Below are 22,385 nucleotides of genomic sequence, written 5' to 3' on the forward strand. Positions count from 1 at the left end.
GCATCATCTCCACATTTGTAGAGCTCTGCACGGTTTACAGGAGATGGGATAGAAAGGAACTAACAATGGAGGGTTAGAGGTCCAAGTAAGAAGAGTTTTTTTAGAGGGCTTAGAATGCCAGAGATGGAGTAGGTATCAGATTTTTGAGAATAGCGAGGTCTTCAGATGTTTGCGGAAAAGTTGGAGAGAGCTCAGGTTCCGAAGAGGGGAGGAAAGGTTGTTCCAGAGTTCGGTGATTCTGAAAGGGAGGGAGGTCCCTAGTTTTCCTGTATGGGAAATGCCTCTTAATGAGGGGAAGGATAATTTAAATTTGTGGGTGGATCTGGTGGTATTGGGGTTTGAGGAGTTCCAAGAAAGAGGGATACAGGGAGGGAGGATGCCGTGTAGGATTTTGAAAGCTAGGCAGGCGCATTTAAAGTGGACCCTGGCGATTATCGGAAGCCAGTGAGGCTTGGACAGAAGCGGAGAGACGTGGTCAAATTTACTTTTTACGAAGATGAGCTTGGCCGCAGCATTCTGAATCCACTGGAGTCTATGAAGGTTTTTCTTAATTAGGCTTAAGTAGATAGAGTTGCAATAGTCCAATCTGGAAAGTATGATGGATTGGACAAGGACGGTAAAGTGATTTTGATGGAAGCAGGATCTAACTTTCCTCAGCATGTGAAGACTGAAAAAGCATTTTTTTACCAAGGAATTGAGGTGGTCGTTGAAGGACAATGTAGAATCAATAATGATGCCCAGAACATTGCTTGAGAACTCAAGCTGCAGAGTGGAGCCAGAGGGCAGTGAGATGGAGGAGGGTAGTTGATCTAGTTTTGGACCGAGCCAAAGGAGTCTTGTTTTGGACTCGTTCAGTTTCATTTGAACAGTGCGGGCCCAGGATTGGAGGTTCATTATGCAGGAGGCTATGTTCTCAGAAAGGTTGGTGAGGTTCGAGTCAGTCTCGAGGAGGACGAGGATGTTGTCAGCATAAGTGTAAATTGTTTCAAGGGGGGATAGATGGAGGAGTTTTAGGGAAGACATCTAAATGTTGAAAAGGATGGGAGATAGAGGTGAGCCTTGCGGGACTCCACATATCGGTTTCCAGGGGGAGGATGAGGTGCCATTCATGTTGACAGCATAAGAAGGAGGACGGTAGGAATTTTGAGAACCAGTTTAGGACTGTGGAGTTGATGCCAATCTCAGAGAGTTGGTAAACGAGAATGTCATGATGGACAACGTCGAAAGCGGCAGAAAGGTCGAATTGTAGGAGGACGGCAAACTTATTTCGAGAATGAAGTTGTTGAACCTTTGAGATCAAGGAGGTCAATAGGGATTCGGTGCTGAAGTTGGGACGAAAGCCATATTGGCAAGGAAGGAGAATAGAGAATCTCTCTAAGTATGATGAGAGTTGGGTAGATATGATGGACTCTAGCATCTTGGTTAGGAGAGGGATATTTGCTATTGGGCGATAGCTGGATGGTGTGGAAGGGTCTAGGTCAGATTTTTTTCAGTAGTGGGGTCAAGGCAATATGACCCATTTCTGGGGAAAAAAGGCCCGAATGTAGGGTGGAGTTTATGAGTTTGGTAATAGAAGAGATGGCCTGTGCGGGAATTTTCTCGTATAGGTAGGAGGGGAACGAGTCCAAGGAACAGTTGCAGGATTTCAGTTTGAGGCAGAGTTTGAGAACCAGGGATTCAGATACATGCTCAAAGGTAGTCCAGGATCTGTCGACTGGGATAGGGTTGCAGATCGTTTGGGTAGAATTGGAGTCTGTGGGTACCAGGGCGTTGTAGGAGACTGAAGGTGGGAAGGAGCATCTCAAGGTAGAGACCTTTTCGTTGAAGAATTTTGCCAGAACATCGGCTGAGGGAGAGGAGGGGAGCGAGGTGGGGTCTTTTTGGAGGTTAAGGAGCGCCAGATATTGAATAGAGTACTACTCTGGTTGTTGGATCTGGAGATTTTGTCACCGTAGAAGTTCTTTCTTGCTTTTTTTAGCGCTGTATTGTACAACTTAATATTGACTCTCCAGAACTGTCTATCTATAGGGGATTTAGATTTTTTTCTATATGCGCTCCATGGCTCGACATTTCTGCTTTAGTTCTCTGTGATATGGGAGGTACCAAGGGGCCTTGCGGGGGTAGGAGATAGATTTAGTGGAGAGAGGAGCGAGGGAGTGGTAGGTGGACTCGGAGAGAGCAACCCAGTTATGCCAATTAGCTTCTGAGTCTGCAGGCTTAGGAGCAGAGGAGAATAGGTTGAGAAATTTAGACCAGAACAGATCGCTCGTAATTTTTTTGCGAAAGATAATGGAATTGGAAATGCAGGGTGGAGCCCCAAGATGCGACATGAAGATAGGGAGACAGAAAGCCCCTAAGAAGTGGTCGGACCACTTAGGGGCTTTCTCCCTCAGCTTCACAGTCATCTAAACCTCCTTCTTCGTATCGGAGGTGATTTTCAGCCAAACTGTCTGTCTCCCGTCCACCTCAGCAGAAGAAGCAAAAGCAACTGTGGCCCAAAGATCTCAACCAGCAGCTCCTCAAAAACCTGTTCAGTCTTTTTGACACAATCATGGAGAGCATAGCCGCTGTTTTTCTTTCTCTTTCTCTCTCTCTCTTTCTCTTTCAGCCAATTGAAGGTCGACTCCAACTATACCATCCATGCTGTCTGTCTGATTTTGAAACAAAGGACTATAATTTTATGTTATGCGATATTGAATTGGCAGCTAGTGAGCATTTTGTAGAAGAGGTGTTACGTGGTCTAATTTTTATAGATGCATTCTGAATTAACTGCAATCGCCTTACTTGTTTCTGAGTGATGTTTTTATATAATGAATTACAGAAATCCAATTGGAAATAAGGGAGTTAATGAGGGTATTAAGTGCGGCCGGTTCTAGGACCTTTGCGATTGACTTAATCATTCGAAGTTTGTAAAAATAATTTCTTGCTATCGATTTGTTCACAATAAGATAGTTTTTGATCTAAGATCATACTAAGGATTTTAATATTCTAGATCATTTGCAGAGGAGTATCATTGATTTGAACCGGAGATGGTAGGGATATCCCTTCCTTCCAGGGAAATAAAATGATTTTAGATTTATCTATATTTAGAGCCAGCATATTTTCCCTCAGCCATTTTTAAATTTTTCCATCTTTTCATTTAACTCATGATTTGATTTGGGTTTTCTAAATCTACTTGATGTAATAGTTGGATATCATCCGCATTTGCATAGGTTGTGAAGCCTATGGACTGACTTGAGGTAATTAATGGGGCTAGAAAGATGTTATTAACAAGCTGGGTGATAATATTGATCCCTGGGGTATACCATAACTAGTAGTACAGTGCTCCCTTGGTCATTTGTGGTATTTTCCAACTGTGAATGACCGGGCAGGAGAGGGCAGCCGGAGCGCCGGCAAGGGAAGGAAATCACTCGCGGTGTGCTCTGACCGCCTCTTCCTGCACTAAAGTTGGGCATCACCAATCAGGAGATGCTTTGACACACAGAAGTAGGTTGAGGCAAAAATGCACAGGAAACAAAAGCCTTCAGCAATCAGTGCTGAAGTGTACAAAGTTCTCTTAAGTGAGAAAGTAGTAGTAGAAATGACAAGTAATAGTGATAGAAAGTAGGAAGCCCTAAGGAAATGGGAAAAGGCTTTGATTCCTTATTTGTATTGCCTAAAGGAGTTCTGTTTAACTCTACAGCAGGGGTGCCCACACTTTTTGGGCTTGTGAGCTACTTTTAAAATGACCATGTCAAAATGATTTACCAACAATAAAATTTAAAAAAAAATACAAAGCACACTGTACGCAGAGAAAATTTTAATTATCATGCATATTCCGGTTTTTTTTCAAAGAGTTCAAGACCAGATGACTCTATGCATTGTCACCTCAGTAACAACCATACAAAAATAGACAAATATACCCCCCTCCCTTTTTACTAAACCGCGATAGCAGTTTTTAGCGCAGGGAGCTGCGCTGAATGTCCCACGCTACTTTCAATGCTCATAGGCTCCCTGCGCTTAAAACCACTATTGCGGTTTAGTAAAAAGGGGCTATAGTGCAAAATATAGACAGCAGATATAAATTCTCAACGGACACATTTTGATCACTAAATTGACAAATAAAATCATTTTTCCTACATTTGTTGTCTGGTGATTTATGAGTCTCTGGTTGCACTTTCCTCTTCTGACTGTGCATCCAGTCTTTCTTCTATCAGCCTGTATGCTTCTTCTCCTCCAGACCTCATTCCTTCCTCTAACTTTTTCTTCCTCTCTCCCTGCCCTTTCTTTTCTTTCTTCCTCCCTTTCTTTTTTTCTCTCTTCAATGCCCCCTTTCTTTCTTTCTGTTTCCCTTCTTTCTTCTGTCTCCCTGCTTTCCCCCTTTCTTTCTTTCTTTCTCCCTAGCCCTCCCCTCCCCTAAGCATCTGCCGCCAGCATCGGGGATACAGGCCTCCCAAAGCCACCGCCACCCCAAGCTCTCCCTGCTTCCCTGCGTTGGGCCGCCCAGCTTTCCTCTCCCCTATGTCAATTCTTGCCCATCGGAGAGGAAGTTCCGGGCCAGCCAGGCAGCGATTGGCTGGCCCGGAACTTCCTCTCCGACGGCAGAATTGATGTCTGGGAGAGGAAGGCTGATTGGCCTGGTAGATTATGAAGGCAACGCGAGTCTATCAGGGAGCCCGGGATGGGCTCCGTGATCGACTCACTTTGCCTTCGTGATCTACCAGTCGATCACGATCTACATATTGGGCACCCCTGCTTTACAGCATTTGGAAAAGAGCTTACCTTTAACACCCTATTTATTGAAGAAGGGTATTGCAAGATAAAGCACTCTTATTTAACAAGAATGATTATGATTATTAGCTTCTATACCGCTACTAATGACTGGGGAGTCAGTTCAGAGCGGTCTACATGAGCCTCTGCAAAGGTGCTACACTACATGTACATAGCTTCTGTAGAGATGTTACCATAAGGGGTTGAGGTGTTATAATGCAGGGGCTCATACTACTGAAATACACAGAGCTTTGTGGGTGGTGTTACAGAGTTATTAATACTGGCATGGTTATGCCAGTAATTCATCATCCTACTTATATACCAAATCAGTTGTCCTATGTATGTACACATGTAATACTAGGTTTAATATTACAGTTAAATTCAAGAATACATTGTTGAACCAGGATTGCTTATAATCTATGTCTAAAAAAGGAAGAGCTAACTCTGTTTAATAAAGAGCATTATCCCAGGACAAGCAGGCAGGTATTCTCACTAGTGGGTGATGTCATCCGACAGAGCCCCGATACGGACGTCTCACAAGCATATTTTGCTTGAAGAAACTCAGAAGTTTCGAGATGCCCGCACCGCGTATGCGCCAGTGCCTTCCCGCCCGATGGTCTGGGCGTGTCTCCTCAGTTCTTTTCTTTCCGCGGAGCTGAGAAGTTTTACTTAAATTCTGCACTGACTGAATTCCCGTTCTTTTGCCTTCTATTGCCGCGGTTTTGGGTTTGTTTTACTCTTTATCGTGTGTTTTATTTCTTTGGTTTCTTTTTCTAAAAAAAAAAAAAATTTCTTCCAGCGTTCGACCGGGTCGGCCGCGTGCTACGGGCCCCGCCTCCTTCGATCTTGCGGCGGAGCTTTTTCGGCCTATTGTCCCGGCCATTTACCGGTTTTAAAAAGTGTAGCATGTTGCCAGCACGCGGATTGTCGCTAACGGACCCCGCATCGACGCTGCCTGCAGTGTCTTGGTCCGGAACATTTCCCGAAATCGTGCCGGCCTTGTTCCACTCTCACAAGCGTGGGCTTTTTAAGCGTCGCTGTTTTTTGTGGGAGTCGATGTTCATGATGGAAGCTGCGAAGGAACCTTCAGCTTCGACTTCGGCTGGCGCTTCGCCTGCATCTACGAAACCCTCCACCACTCCTGCAACACCGGGTCTCCTGAAGCCGGCATCGTTTGCCCTGGTTTCGACCCCGTCTTCGGCGCCGGTGCCTTCCTCCATCTCCTCGGAGCAGGTACCGCCTCCTCCCATTACATCCGTGGTTCTCAAAGTGCCGAAGGCTTCCAAGCAAAAGCACTCGACCACGAAAGAGCGCGAAGACCGTGCAGGAGGTCCCCCTTTTGGTGCGGATCCCTCCTTGTCGGCTTCGTTGCGGTCCCTTTTGGAGGCTCAGTTTGTCAAGCTCATGCAAACCATGGGACCCAAGCTGATTGCAACGATCCAGGGTGACCTCCCGGTCCCGATTCCGGGGGGCAGACCGCCCCCTCCTCCTCCTCCTCACCGGTCGCTCTCGCTGCTTGGCGAGGAGGAGCGGCGATTGGCGGCCGGTCCCTCGAGGCGGGTCTCCTTTAGTGACATGCCACCTTTAGAGCCCATTACGCCTCCGGACGAAGAGGTGTGGAATCCCTCTTCGGGTAATCGAAGCCCTGGGCATCGCAAATCACAAGAAGAGTTCTTCCGCACTCCTTACCAAGCCTGGACTGCATCTCGGGAGGCGTCGAATCTCCCGCCTCTGCGCTTTATGTCCTCGAGTCCCATCTGCTCGTTCGAAGCGTCTGGGGACTATTCTAAGCATCGTCATTCTAGATCCCCCTCCAGATACCAAGAGGGGCTTCGGTCCAGACATTCCTCACGGCACTCCTCGCGCCACTCTACAGTATCACCGCAGAAGAAGCTGCCGTGCATGGGGTATTCTTCGTCAGACGTGTCTCCTCCGCAGGGGCCGGAGTTCGAGGAGCCGTGTGTCTCTTATTCACCCTGTCGATCCCAGGTCTCTGTGGATCCCGAGGCCTCGACGTCGTCCAGTCCTTCTCGTAGGCCTGTGCTTGCAGATCAGTTGTCTTTCTCCTCTTTCCTCAGACAGATGGCGGATGACCTGGACATTACCCAGGACTCTGGTTCTCGGTACTCCAAGGAATACCTCGACACCATACATTTGCCTAATCCTCCTGCGGAGTCTCTTCGTTTGCCTCTGCACAAACTTCTCGACCAAACGTTCATGAGATGTTTTGAAACTCCATTCTCTATTCCTGCGGTCCCTGGCAAGTTGGATGCCTGGTACCGCACGGTTCATCACAAGGGGTTCGCTCAACTCTCTCACCAATCCCTGCTGGTCGAATCCTCCCTCAAGCGGTCTCATCCTTCCCAGGTGTACGTCTCGGTGCCTCCGGGTCGCGAAGGCAGGACAATGGATAAGTTTGGGAGGCGCATATGCCAGAACTCGATGATGGCTTCCAGAGTTCTCAATTATACTTTTCATTTTGCAACCTATTTGGAGTTCTTCCTGCCTGTGCTTCGGAAGTTCACACCTTACATTGAGTCTCAGGCTCGCTTCGAATTCGGAAGAAGTAGTTGCCTCGCTGTCCCAGCTACGTCTCCAGTTGATGCAATCATCTTACGATGCATTCGAGCTTTCGGCGCGGGCTGCCGCCTGTTCCGTGGCTATGCGTCGATTGGCATGGCTTCGGACCATTGACATGGACCCGAACCTCCAAGACCAGCTTGCCAATGTTCCTTGTGCAGGAGCGGATTTATTTGATGAGTCCATTGAGACCGTGACGAAGAAGCTGTCTGACCATGAAAAATCTTTTCAGTCCATTCTTCGTCCCAAACCTAAGCCTCAACAGTCTCGTCCTTCAAGGCCACCCTTGATTTATCAACGCCGTTATACACCAAGGCAGGCTCCGGCTGTGAGACAGCCGGCGAACAGACAACCTCCACAGAAGGCTCAACAAAAACCTCAGCCTTCTGCTGTCCCCAAGGCTCCTCAGCCTTTTTGACTCTCTCTTCGGAGAGCATAACCAACCTCATTCTGCAATCCACTGTTTCCCCATTGGGGGTCACCTCCATCACTTTTTCCATCGATGGATGGCTATCACCACCGACCTCTGGGTCCTTACCATCATCAAGGAAGGGTACTCTCTTCAATTCCATCGGGTCCCCCCCGGACCACCCTCCAAGAGAGTTATCCTTCCAACTTGACGCAGACCGCCCTTCTTCTTCAGGAAGCTCAGGCTTTGCTCCGGCTTCAGGCCGTCAAGCCGGTCCCGGTGGACCAACACAACTAGGGATTTTACTCCCGGTACTTCCTCGTTCCGAAGAAGACGGGCGACCTGCGTCCTATTCTGGACCTCAGGGTCCTCAACAAGTTCTTGGTCAAGGAGAGATTTCGCATGCTGACCCTTGCTTCTCTCTACCCCCCCTCCTCAAGCAGAACGACTGTTATGCTCTCTGGATCTCAAGGAGGCCTATACTCACATTCCCATTCATCCGGCCTCTCGCAAGTTCCTCAGATTTCGGGTGGGACATCTACATCTGCAGTACCGAGTGCTTCCGTTCGGCCTGTCCTCGTCTCCAGAGTCTTCACGAGTGTCTGGTGGTAGTGGCCGCTGCACTCCGGAACAGGGGTCTTCAGGTATTTCCCTACCTCGACGACTGGCTCATCAAGGCCCCTCGCTCCAGAGGTCATCTCGGCGACCCTGACCACTATTTGCTTTCTACAGAGTTTGGGCTTCGAGATCAACTTCCCCAAATCTCATCTACAGCCTACCCAGTCTCTCCCCTTCATAGGGGCGGTTCTGGATACCATTCGACTCAGAGCATTCCTTCCTCCTCAGCGCCTGGATGCTCTTCTTCATCTCTGCCAGTCCGGTGTCTTCTCGCCACTCCATCTCAGCGAGACACATGATGGTTCTCCTTGGCCACATGGCCTCTACAGTTCATGTGACGCCTTTTGCCAGACTGCATCTCAGGATTCCTCAGTGGACCCTGACTTCTCAATGGACTCCAGTGTCGGACCCGTTGACTCGACATCATAGTCACTCCTGCTCTTCGGCAGTCTCTGCTTTGGTGGATGACCTCTTCGAATCTATCCAGAGGTTTGCTCTTTCACACTCCTCCCCACCAGAAGGTACTCACAAACCGATTCCTCGACCTATGCGTGGGAGCTCATCTGGATGGTCTCGCACTCAGGGATTCTGGAACAGTGCAGACCGACTCCATCAAATCAATCTTCTGGAGCTCAGAGCCATCTTCAATGCTCTTCAAGCTTTTCAACATCTGCTTCACGACATGGTGGTCCTCATTCGCACAGACAATCAGGTCGCCATGTATTATGTCAACAAGCAGGGGGGCACGGGCTCGGCCTCCCTCTGCCAGGAAGCTCTCAGAGTCTGGGATTGGGCGGTTCGCCACAACGCCTTCCTCAAAGCTGTCTACATTCAGGGGAAGGACAATGTCTTGACAGACAACTTAAGTCGTCTCCTCCAGCCTCACGAATGGTCACTCCATTCCAGCCCCCATCATCAGATCTTTGCACAGTGGGGGACGCCTGAGATAGACCTCTTTGCTGCTCCCCACAACTTCACACTGCCTCAGTTTTGCTCCAGGATCTACACTCCTCATCATCTCGAGGCAGATGCCTTTCTGCTGGATTGGGGAACTCGCTTTCTGTATGCGTTTCCCCCTTTTCCTCTCATTCAAAAGACTCTGGTCAAGCTGAAGTCCGACCATGCCACCATGATTCTAATAGCACCCCGGTGGCCCAGACAACCTTGGTACTCCCTTCTACTTCAACTCAGCAGCAGGGAGCCATTCCTTCTTCCCAGTGTTTCCTTCACTGCTTACTCAGCATCAAGGATCTCTACTTCATCCCAACCTGCAGTCTCTCCACCTGACAGCTTGGGTTCCTCTCAACGTAACTCCTCACCAGTTTTCCCAGGCAGTGAGGGATGTATTGGAGGCTTCCCGGAAGCCTGCTACTCGACCAAAGCTACTCTCCAAAAATGGCCTAGATTTTCTTCCTGGTGTGTGTCTAATTCTAAGGAGCCTCAGCGAGCCTCCCTCTCTTCTGTATTGGACTATCTCTACACCTGTCTCAGTCTGGCCTCAAGTCTACCTCTATACGAGTCCACCTGAGTGCTATTGCGGCTTTCCCATCAGCCTCTTCAAGGGAAACCTCTCTCTGCTCATCCTGTGGTTCCAGATTTATGAAAGGACTTTTCCATGTCAATCCTCCTCTCAAACCTCCCTCCAGTGGTTTGGGATCTTAATGTGGTCCTTTCTCAACTTATGAAACCTCCTTTTGAGCCTCTCAACAAGGCTCCACTGAAGTTTCTCACTTGGAAAGTGTTTTTTCTGGTGGCCCTCACGTCTGCTCGCAGGGTCAGTGAGCTTCAGGCCTTAGTGGCGGATCCACCTTTCACAGTGTTCCATCATGACAAGGTTGTCCTCCGCACTCATCTGAAATTCCTGCCTAAAGTGGTCTCTGAATTTCATCTCAACCAATCCATTGTGCTTCCTGTGTTTTTTCCAAAGCCTCATTCTCATCCTGGAGAATCAGCTCTTCACACTCTGGACTGTAAACGTGCTTTGGCTTTCTACTTGGATCGCACCAAACCACACAGAACTGTTTCTCAACTTTTCGTCTCCTTTGATCCAAACAAGTTGGGACGACCTGTATCGAAGCGCACCATCTCCAACTGGATGGCGGCTTGTATCTCTTTCTGCTATGCCCAGGCTGGATTACCCCTTCCCTATAAGGTCAGAGTAATGGCAGCCTCTGTAGCCTTCCTCAGATCGACACCGATTGAGGAGATTTGTAAAGCTGCCACTTGGTCCTCGGTTCATACTTTCACCTCTCATTATTTTCTGGATACTTTCTCCAGAAGGGATGGACAGTTTGGCCAAACAGTGTTACAAAATTTATTCTCCTAAGTTGCCAACTCTCCCACCATCCCATTGAGGTTAGCTTGGAGGTCACCCACTAGTGAGAATACCTGCCTGCTTGTCCTGGGATAAAGCAATGTTATTTACCGTAACAGTTGTTATCCAGGGACAGCAGGCAGCTATTCTCACGTCCCCTGGGTTGGCTTCTCTGCTAGCTACCTGAACTGAGGAGACACGCCCAGACCATTGGGCGGGAAGGCACTGGCGCATGTGCGGTGCGGGCATCTCGAAACTTCTGAGTTTCTTCAAGTAAAATATGCTTGTGAGACATCCGTATCGGGGCTCTGTCGGATGACATCACCACTAGTGAGAATAGCTGCCTGCTGTCCTTGGATAACAACTGTTACGGTAAGTAACATTGCTTTTTGTGGAATATGCTAAAGTCTAGTAGTCTTTTGGGATAAAAAGAACAGAATTTCAGAGACTATATAAACCAGAAAGAAATGTTTAGAATCCAGTAGGAGTCTACTAGCTTGTAACCCTCAGCAGCCATTCTCTCAAAATTAAACTTGTTCCAAAGAAAACCTGGTTTAAATTGTTTGTTGAGTCAGTAATGTGACAATGTCCAGCCTTTGACTTAAGGAACTATGATCCGGGTTCCAGTCCCAATCCCTACACTACCAGGTTGGTTTACACTTAATTGCGTGGAACAATGGGAATCTTGCACTAAAAAAATTTACAGCTAAGCGTCCTGTGGATTTATTCCAGTGGCTTGTGATACAGTATAGCTTTTAACCAATTTAGTCTGAATTATGGATTGGTTGTCTTCTTAGCATTGTATATTAAAGGTTTTCATAAATTAAAATAAAATTGATCAGTTTGTCTTTGTTATGAAAAATTATTGAAATATGTATGGAAATTGTGAACTGTAAGGTTTGTTTGTTGTTTTGTTTTTATTCTGGATTTCTTAATTGAATATGCACTGATTGAAAAATGTGCGCCACAATTGTAAGTTCTATAACTCTGCAGTAATAATAAGAGTATTCCTGTTTTATGAATGCGAAAGTCTTTTAAGAAATGAGACTTAATTTAATTGTTGTTGTTGTTATGACTACTACAGGTTTGTCACCAGATCTGCAGTCAATGGAACAGATTCGTAGAATTATGAGGCCAACTGATGTACCAGACACAGGTGAGCTACTGAGACATCATCGATATACAAGTTTGATGGTATTTGGGTCTAAGCTAAATATGTATATGGAGAATGTCAGCCCACAATTAATCTGTGGAATTTGCTGCTGGAGGTTTTAGTTTAGGCAGTTGTCTAGGTCTTATCCTGGTGAGAGACAGCAAGACCCGGGTAGCTTCAACAATTGTGACTCCATCCATGGAAGCCTAAGAGAAATAGTTGAAGCAGTTAGGGCTCCTTTTTATTAAGCTGTGTTAGGGCTTTAAGCTGCATTAGTTCTAGCTGCTTAGTGCGGGGTTAGTGCGTGCTAAAAACGCTAGCGCACCTTGGTAAAAGGAGCCCTTAGTATAGCTGTTCTGAAAAATGGCTTAAACAGATTCTGGGTGGAGAAATTTATACATTCCTTTTGCTCCTGCTTGACTAGTTCAGACAAATGGGTTGTGCTCCCAACCAGTAGATGGAGGGAGAGATTACTGACCACCTAAGAGGACAAGCCACATATTGGATGACATCTCTGACAGAGCTGCGGTGTGGATGCTGCCCAGCACTGTTTTTGTGTCTGCCTGCTTCTGTCGCACTGGTCCAGCAGTCATCGTCTTTTCACGTTGCTGAGGGGACAATTTTCAATGCTCTCCTTGTTGCAGCTAATTTTTCCTCTTGCAACCTTCCCTGTCTTTTTGACTTTTTTTTTTTTTTTTTTTGCATTACGTAGTATTTGCAGAATAGGTTCCCTTTCTCACTTTTAATTTTGTCCCTTCAAGTACTTTTAGGCTTGTTTTCTTTTTTTTTAATGGCCTACTTTGGTTTCTTTTCTTGTTCCACATCTCAAGGTCCACTTAGGCCAGAGCCTCCCCTTTTTTAACAAAAAAAATATCAATGAGCCCTTTTGATTTCACTTCAGCTGTTTTGCAGTGGTACTAAGAAGTGTTTTTAGAATGGTAAAATCATGGCACCTGATGCTCCATTGTACACTGAGGATACACCAGCACTAAGGAGGTCACCACCTGCCTTGAGCTCAGATGTTGATTGTGTCCTTTCAGGTTGAGCAGTCTCTGACTCAACACCAAAAGCGTGCAAGGATTCAACAACTTCCTCATCAGCACTGAGGTATCCCAATGTCGGGCATCAAGCATAGGTAAAGGAACCAAGTTATAGTGGAATTAAGCTACAGAGAAGGGCAATGAAAATGATGAAAGGGATGGGATGATGTCCCTATTAGGAAAGGCTGAAGTGGCTAGGGCTCTTCAGCTTGGAGAAGAGACAGCTGAAGGGAGATATGATAGAGGTCAATAAAATATTGAGTGCAGTGAAATGGGTAGATGTGAATCATTTGTTTGTACTCTCTAAAATTACAAAGACTAGAGAACACACAATGAAGCTACTAAATAGTAAATTTAAAACAAATTAGAGAAAATATTTCTTCACTCGATGTATAATTAAATTCTGGAATTCACTGTCGGTGAATATGGTAAAAGCAGTTCAGTTACATCTACTCCGGATTCCGTACATATGATGGTATATCCCAGGGGTCCCCAAAGTCCCTCCTTGAGGGCCGAATCCAGTCGGGTTTTCAGGATTTCCCCAATGAATATTCATGAGATCTATGTGCATGCACTGCTTTCAATGCATATTCATTGGGGAAATCCTGAAAACCCAACTGGATTCGGCCCTCAAGGAGAGACTTTGGGGACCCTTGGTTTATCCCTTCCCATGAACTGGACTTGTAGAGTGAGAAAACTTCCAGCTTTAAGCACCTCTGGTATAGAGGCAGGACCCTAGTCCACATCTCAGTTTTTTCTCTGCAAGCGAACTGTGCAGAGGTGTTCTGATCTGCTGTGCTTAAATTTTTTGCTTTCTTGCTTCTCTCTCCCCCTAGACGTCAGCCATTGCTTTGGTACGTCACCACATGTACGGAATCCGGAGTAACTATAACTGCATGAAATGTTAGGTTCTTACCTGGATAATCTTCTTTTAGTTAATTTAATACGAATTCCATATGGCTCACCCTGTGTCTATTCAGTATCAACTGCTTATCCTTGGACAAGCAGGCAGCATATTCTCACATGTGGGTGAGATCATCCATGGAGCCTAGTACGGACAGTGCCAAAGTGCACTATCACTTTAAGCTTTTGAAGCTTTTAGACTGCCACGCATCGCGACTGCCTTTCCCGCCTGACGTCAGCTTGCGGTTCCTCATTTTTTCGTTCTCCACAGAGCGAAGAAATTAGATTAGACTTTTGTCCGACTTCCTTGCCTTCCCCTCGAACACTTTTCGTCAGTCTTTTTTGGCCTGTGGTCTCAATTTTACTTTTTTCTCTTGTTTTCTAGTTATACTTAAAAGAAAATAGATTTTTTAAAAAAAATTTTCTCTAACAACCTTCGGGCCTTTGTGTTTTATCAAAAATTTAAATCCTTTGACCTCATCGCACAAATTTTTCCATCCATGTTGAAGTCAACAAGTGGATTTAGTGTTCCCGGTGCCAATGATTTATCTCGGTCACTGATCCCTATAACTGGTGCGTTCAATGTCTGGGTCTGGACCACCGGGTGGATGCTTGTATTCGTCGTTCTACCCTTCAGAAACACTCATTCAAGGCTTGATGGCTTCAGCAAGAGAAGCTCTTTGGACCAGCAGTAGCTTCAGGGGATTCATCGGTGCCATTGGCTTCGGATGCTGTTCCTGCATCAGGTAGACTGGCTAAGAAGCCTTCCACTACCCCATCAGTGTCACAGGCATCTTCAGTATCGAGTACCTCGATGCATGCCGAACACTAACGCCAATGATTCTCTTAGTGCAGACAGTGTTACCTACGGGGAGAGCATCTTCATCGAGGTCACCCACCCCTCATCGACCTGCAGCATCAATGGTACCAGCTGTTGAGCCAACAGTACCGGTGCTGGTTATCCAGGAACAGCTACAAGAGGTTTTTCTGAAGGAGATGAGGGATATTTTTCGGGTACATGTGACACCAATGCTCTCCCTCAATCTCTCGGTACCAGCCCAGTCTGAACATAGTACACAGAGGCCCAAACACACCGACTCCAGTTCTGCATCGAAGCATTGATGAAAAAAGATGCCTGATACCGATGCTCTTCCGTCTAAAACCAAGAAAATGTCAAGGATCACCAGTTTCCCCTTTGCCTCAGCACCGGCAAGGGCGAGGAAAGTTATTTGGCTTTTTCTTGTCCCTCCGGATTTATGTATCAATATAATCATTGTCCAGTAAAAAAAGGAGGGAGTCTAGCCGTAATCTATCGTTCTACCATATTGGCTGATTTTGAATTTTCTTCCAATAATAGCAGCCCCTTGGAATACCTGGAGGTCAGATGTAAAACCTCCCCCTCATTAAATTATTTACTAGTGTATATCCCCCCTCCTGTTAATGTCTCAGCACTAACCCATTTGCAATCTGTCATCTTGGACTTTTGTGTTTCCTCTGCTAATCCTGTCATTCTAGATGACTTTAATATTCACTTTGACGACTCCAGCAATGCCTTTACGTCAGAAGTTCTTACTTTTTTAAACAACTTGGATTTGTATCCACTAATAACTAGTCCCACCCATATCGCTGGTCATATCTTAGATATGGTACTTACCCAAGCATCCCAAAGAAACAACTTCCAAATATTAGCTACTATACAAGTCCCATGGTCAGATCATTTTTTAGTCTCTTTTCAACAACTAAACTCAAATTACCAAGGTAATTTAAAACCTAAAACAATTACCATCAGAAACTATAACAAGTTAGAAGCTGCAGACATCTTATCTGACTTCAGCCTTACTTTAGAACAATTATCCAGCTCTACTGTTGAAGATAAAATCTTAGCATGAAACCAGTCCATTGGTAAACTCTTAAATTCTATTGCTCCAGCAATCACCTTCATGATCTCTCCCCGTAAACAAATAAATCCATGTTACTCAGCAAAACCTATTAAAAAAACAATTGCGTTCTCTTGAACGAAAATGGAGGCACAATAAAACACTCATCAATCTTAATAAATTCAAGGAACATGCCGCATATTACAAATCCGAAATTAACAGAACCAATAAAGAATATTATACTAAACAAATTAAGAAGGCTAAAAACTCCTCCACTTTATACACAATAGTTAAATCCTTAACAACAAAGAAAAAATAAATTAACAAATCCAATCTTACACCATCAGCACAAGCCCTCGCCACTTACTTTATCGACAAAGTACAGAAAATTAGAGACACTTTCCCGCTTATCTCTACTCCTAGCCACTCTGCAGATTATATGGATTCTAATACTTCAGCTAACCTGTCCTATTCAAAATGCTCTCGCTTCACCCTTCCTAGTTTGGAGGAAATTCAAAGATGTATTAATTCGCTTAATACAAAAGGGACTAGCACAGAGGTTATCCCTCCTTTCCTTTTAAAATGATTTTTTTCCATTTTTGGCCCTTACTTTAAAGATTTGGTTAATTCCAGTTTATCATCAGGATCTCTGCCCAAGACTTGGAAACAATCAATTATTTATCCAATCATTAAGGATCAAAATATTAGCACTCAGGACATGCCTAATTACCGTCCCATAGCAAACATACCATTTATGGCAAAACTTACCAAAAAAATAGTTTTCCATCAAATCTCTGAATTTGTTGAGAGAACAAATGTACTTCATCCTACCCGTCACTACCATTCTACAGAACTTTCTTTGTTAGGACTTACTACTAAAATACTGTACCATCTTGATCATCATCAATCAGTACTGCTTATTTCCTTAGACCTTTCCTCTGCCTTCGATACCATAGATCACAGCCTGCTATTAACGTGACTTCATGAAATTGGTTTATCTGACCTGGTCATGGACTGGTTTGTTTCCTACTTTACTGACATATCATCTAAGGTCATTTTTAATGACACATCGTCTGAACCGTTTACCACCAAACATGAATACTACAGGGTTCCATTTTGTCACCATTGCTCTTCAATATCTTTATGGCCCCTTCTGACGGTGAGCCAATCTATTGGCTTTACCACGTTTGCTTATGCTGAGGATGTGCAATTAATCTATCCCATCGACCTCAACAATATAGAGGAGGTGGCGTCCATTAACCATAAACTAGGAAAAATTAAATCATGGTTAGACTCAAATAAACTGTCTCAAAACATCAACAAATCGAAACTTATGGTCTTTCTTTTTAAAGAAGGAATAACACTTCAGGCCCCCCTGAAGCTTGAATCGCTCCCCATCAAAGTTGTCCCTACTCTAAAACTGTTAGGATGTTACTTGCGACAGTAAATTTTCTTATCATTTTCACATTAGCACTGTCGTTCAGAAATGCTTCTATTGACTCAGGATGATACGTTCCCTTGCAAAGTTACTAGAACCAGCTTCTTTGAACACACTGATCCACTCTCTAGTAATTTCTTGCATAGACTACTGTAATGCACTGTACAAAGGCATTGCAAAAAAGGAAATTAGACGGCTTCAAATTGTACAAAACACAGCTATTAAGATCATTTATGACGCAAAGAAATATGATCATGTTTCGCCTCTTCTAATCAGTTCACATTGGTTACCAGTCAAACATAGAATTAGTTACAAAATCTTACTTTTTAACATTTACAACAGAATTAAACAATCAACCAGAGTTTAACAGACTTAATTCCTTATAATACTTTAAAATCTCTTCGTTCAGTGTCTCAAGATCTTCTCGTCATACCTTCTTTAAAATTAATCAGTACGTTGCGCTCCAATAATTTTTCTGTCACTGCCCCTACTCTCTGGAATTTGTTTCCAAACCATTTGCAGTGAATCTGAAATAAAACAATTTAAAGCAAAATTAAAAACATTCTTGTTCCAGGATGCCTTTGGACAACAACTGTCCTCTTAAGGACAAAAAATTAAAATTATTACTTTTTCCCCTAACCTATTGTGTTTCCCCTTTTTTGTTTCACTTCTCTTTTACGATTGTAGTTCTTCCCCTTTTTTCCTATTGTTTGAAGTTGGTCTATATGTCTTATTAGTGTTTTATTAAGACACCTAGATTTTATCTAGTATCCCCAGTTTTAATATGTTTTTATGTAAATTTTATATTGTACACTGCTTAGAAACCTGATTAAGCGGTTTAAAAAATCTTTTAATAAACTTGAAATCATTTCTCCTTTGCGCCTGTCGAAGCATAGATCTACACATTTTCGCGCTCATCATTGTTCCACCTCCCCATCTTCTTCCAACCAGTACTGACGTCATAAAAGGAGTCATTAATTTTGTTCTTTAAGTCATCGAACTTAACCATTCTAGAAAATCCCTCACTTCACTGACTCATGAATAGCATCGAAATGTTGAAAGGGGTGGATACAGATCTTTCTCCTCATAATATAGATACTGACTTGGAGCCTACACTGTTTGTACCAGAGTAATAAGGAAGCCCATCAGACCCATCTCCCCTTCCACCAAGGCATATTTCTCCACCAGAAGGCCTCTTATTTACAAAGTACACCAGACAGCTTGGCAGAGAATTACCAGTTAAGCCTGAATCTAACGTAGAGCCTAGAGCGGAGTTACTGATGGCTGTGGACTTTGAATCTCCAAAAGAGCTCTTGAAGTTACCCTTACTCATCAAGGAAGCTCTTTTTAAGGCCTGGGAGGTTTCTCTTTCCATTCCATCTGCTCCTAGGAAAATGCTCACTTTACAGGATTCAATCTTGTCCTAGATTTGATAAACTAACAAAAATCCAAAGTAGGAGCAGTGATATAGCTGAAAGAACACACCAAATATATATATATATATATATTAGTATTTAAGCCCGTTACATTAACAGGTGCTAGAATAGATGTATATGTGTGTCTTTCTCTCTGTCTTTCTGTCTCTCTCTTTCCTCGGCTGTCCACCACCACCCCTTGCCTGCTCCCCCTGTCCAGCAGTAGTCCTTCTCCCTTCCTTTTACCTCCCCCCTGTCCAGCAGCACCTCTTCCTTGCTCCCCCTGTCCAGCAGTAGGCCTCCCTTCCTGCTACCACCCCCCCCGTCAAGCAGTAGGCCTCCCTTCCTGTTACCTCCCCCCCCCCACCCCCACCCCGTCTAGCAGCACCTGCTCCCCCTGTCCAGCACCTGGCTTCCTGGTCGTTTGCGTCTGCCCTCCTCTTCAAAGCAGCCTGCTGAGGTTCACGGCCGGCTGTAGCGAACCTCGCAGGCCGCTCTGCATGGCGGTAGCACGTTCCCTCTGACACAATCCCGTGCGTCAGAGGGAACGTGCTACCGAGGTGCAGAGCAGCCTGCGAAGTTCATTACAGCTGGCCGCGAACCTCAGCAGGCTACTTTGAAGAGGAGCAGCGGCGGCAGCAGCAGTTGGTGAGTGAGGGCGGGAGAGGGGAGTCGCCGGCGTGTTCCCTGCCTCCGTGTTCGAAAATGGAATTCAGAACAGACCCAGAGACCATGGTGGCAGGGATCACACCGTCCTAAGTGCGCATGCGCACTTAGGGTTTTATATATATCAGTGTTCTCCCAAGAAATTTTTTCCAGCCGAGTGGCATGAAAAAGTATGGTGGTGGGGAAAATTAACCCCCTCTCTTACTAAGGTGCGCTAACATTTTTACCATGCGCAAACTCCCACGCTACGTGGGAAAACTAACGCCAGCTCAATGATGGCATTTGCGTCTAGCGTGCGTGGTAATTCTGCGCGTACTAAGCACACGCTAAAACCATTTTCGCAACTTAGTAAAAAGAACCCTAAATGTGTACTATTTTTATTAGTTAATTATTATTATTTTCCAGTGCTCAATATGACTTTCTTTTTTAAGGTTTGACACTTGTGGCAGAATATTTTTACTAAATTTAAGAGGCATCCAATGCTAGAAGGGAATAATTAGATATTTGCCCTCTTTCAAATGGTATAGAGCAGTGTTCTTCAACCTTTTTACACCCGTGGACAGGCAGAAATAAAAGAATTATTTTGTGGACTGGCAAACTACTAGGACTAAAATTTAAAAACCCCGTTTACGCCCCATCTCTGCGAGCTCGGTCCCCGCAAACCATCTGATCCCATCTGCACAAGCCACAATTATGATTTTATATTGAACGTATTTTATTAAAGTATAAAAAGAAACAATATTCTGAACAATTGTGATTTTATAAATACAAATATACAAAGCACGGACCAACAAAACCCCTGTCTCCCCTCCCCTTTACATATATCCCCTCTACTATCAAGAAAACTGAACAAGCCAAGTTATTATAGAATGCTACATAGAAATATCATGCTAACAGAATACTGCAGTCCCCAGTTATGTCTCTAGCAGGATATATATTTCAAATCTGATATATTCTAATGACAAAATAGAAATAAAATTATTTTTTTCTACCTTTTGTTGTCTCTGGTTTCTGCTTTCATCTTCTTTTCACTCTTTTCCTTCCAGCATCTGCCCGTTCCATCCAATGTCTGCCCTCTCCCCCTTCCATATGTATCTGACTTCTTTCTATGCCCCTCTTCCCTGTCCATCCAGCCTGTTCCTCCTCTCTCCTTTTTACATCATTCATTCCAGCTTCACTGCCTTCTTCATTTTTATCTCTCCTACACCAGATCTAGCATCTTTATCCCTCTCATTTCTCTGCTGACCCCCTTTCCAGCATCAATGTCTCTCTACTTTCTCATTCCTCTCTCTCCCCTTTCCCTCATCTGATCTCTCCATTCCACCCTGACCCTCTTCCCCTCCTGTAATCTCCCTGCCAGCTGTTTCCTTCCTTTTTTCTTTCTCCCTTCCCTCCTTCCTTTTTTTCCATTCTCCCTTCCCTCCTCCCTCTATCCAACATTAACTCTCTTCCCATCCCTTTCCCTCCTCCCCTCCCAGCAGCATCTCTCCTTCTTCTCCCTTCCCTCTTCCCATCCCTTTCCCTCCTCCCCTCTCCTTCTAATTTTCTCCAAGTCCAGTAACAGCTCTCTCTTTATCCAGCAGCTTCCCAGCCTCCTACAGTGGCTTCCTCCCCTTCCAGCAGCTCTCAGTACTTGCCTGCAGGAAGTTGCCGGTAAATCACTGCCCTGGCAAGTAGGAGAGCTGGTGGGAGGGGAGACAGCCACTCAGGATCTTGAAGGCTCCCCAGGATCTTGCTCGCACACGCTGACCATCTCCCTCCACCTGCACCTGTATCTGCAGCTCTCTCCATTCTACTCGCGACTTCCCCGCGGCCCTCTTCAGCAACTCGGCAGGGGCGGTGATCAAGACAGGCTGCCAACATCGGGACCTTCACTCTCTGAGTCCTGCCTATTTTGTTTCAACTTCCTGTTTCCTAACGGGTGAGACTCAGAGAGGGAAAGCCCCGACGTTGGCAGCCTGTCTTGATCGCCTGAGCCTGGGAGGAACATTAGTCAGGAGGAACCGCAGTCCAGTGGCATACCTAGGGTATGTGGCACCCGGGGCCCATCATTATTTCCCCCCCCCCCCCCCCATGTAAAAAAATATTTTTTGTAATGACCATGAAACGGAATAAATGGTCAGAATAGAAACAGGCAGTGAAAATTTTCTTATATTCCAAACATAACATAACATAAATTATGTCTGAATTATCATTACATCAGAAGTACATATGGAGTAGTTGCAGGTGATGCTTGGGACAGTTCTGATTGTGTTAGTTCGGTTTTATGTGTTTTTTGAATAGAAGGGTTTTTATTTCTTTTTGAAGGTTTTGTAGTCTGGTCGAGGTCAATAGGTTGTAGAGTTGGGGGTCGAGTATTGCAGCTCGAATGGCTAGGAGATTGTCGAACAGTTTTTTTCTTTTGACGTTTTTGGTTGGAGGGTGTGTGAATGGTACGTGAGTTCTCCTATGTCTGTTTGAGGTGGATTGAATTATTTAGCTGAAGAAATTAGTTACCCCCTCATCCCACACACATTAATTCTCTTCCATTATTGTTCCCATTATTAAAAACACTGATAAGTTCCCAGAAAAAAAATACATTAAAATAAGAAGTGAAAACAAAGGCCCCTACAGATGAAAACATAACATAAGAATAGCCTAACTGGGTCAGACCAATGGTCCATCATGCCCAGTAGCCCATTCTCATGGTAGCCAATCCAGGACACTAATACCTGGTCAAAACCCAAAGAGTAGCAACATTCCATGCTACCGATCCAGGGCAAACAGACATTTCCCCCATGTCTTAATAACTGATTATGGACTTTTCCTCCAGGAATTTGTCCAAATCTTTCTTAAAACCAGCTACACTATCTGCTTTTACCATAACTTCTGGCCACTTCATTTTTAAGTTTAGATCTTTCCTTTCAAACAGAGACCTTGCTAGATGTCAAATACAGCACAAGGTAACTTCACATGGACTTAGCTGTGCAGGAAATGTGAATCTCCTCATACACCCACCATATAGTGCAAAAATGTGCAAAGGTCTGTTTTTTTCTTTCGATCACTACATAGAATAATGCCACACAAGCAGCGCTGTTACAAACATATTCTGTAGGTCAATGCTAAGAATAACAAAGTTTACTTCCTTGGACCAGAAGGAGATACTGATAAACCACTGGAAGAGATCCCAAAACAACACCCAAAGACCCACTCAGTGTGTGAACTAGTTGAGTGGAGTGGACTA

General features: G+C 44.8%; 1 protein-coding gene across 1 annotated transcript in view; it reads left to right on the forward strand.

The window, feature by feature from the left end:
- The window catches only part of LOC117356964 (serine/threonine-protein phosphatase PP1-beta catalytic subunit-like), a 168,395-nt gene that overhangs the window by 113,662 nt on the left and 32,348 nt on the right, over positions 1 to 22,385 (forward strand). Inside the window, 1 exon segment of the mRNA XM_033936984.1 lies at positions 11,755 to 11,826. Within this exon segment, the coding sequence (XP_033792875.1) occupies positions 11,755 to 11,826 (72 nt within the window).

The sequence above is a fragment of the Geotrypetes seraphini genome, chromosome 3 (assembly GCF_902459505.1).
Source record: "Geotrypetes seraphini chromosome 3, aGeoSer1.1, whole genome shotgun sequence".
NCBI lineage: Eukaryota > Metazoa > Chordata > Amphibia > Gymnophiona > Dermophiidae > Geotrypetes > Geotrypetes seraphini.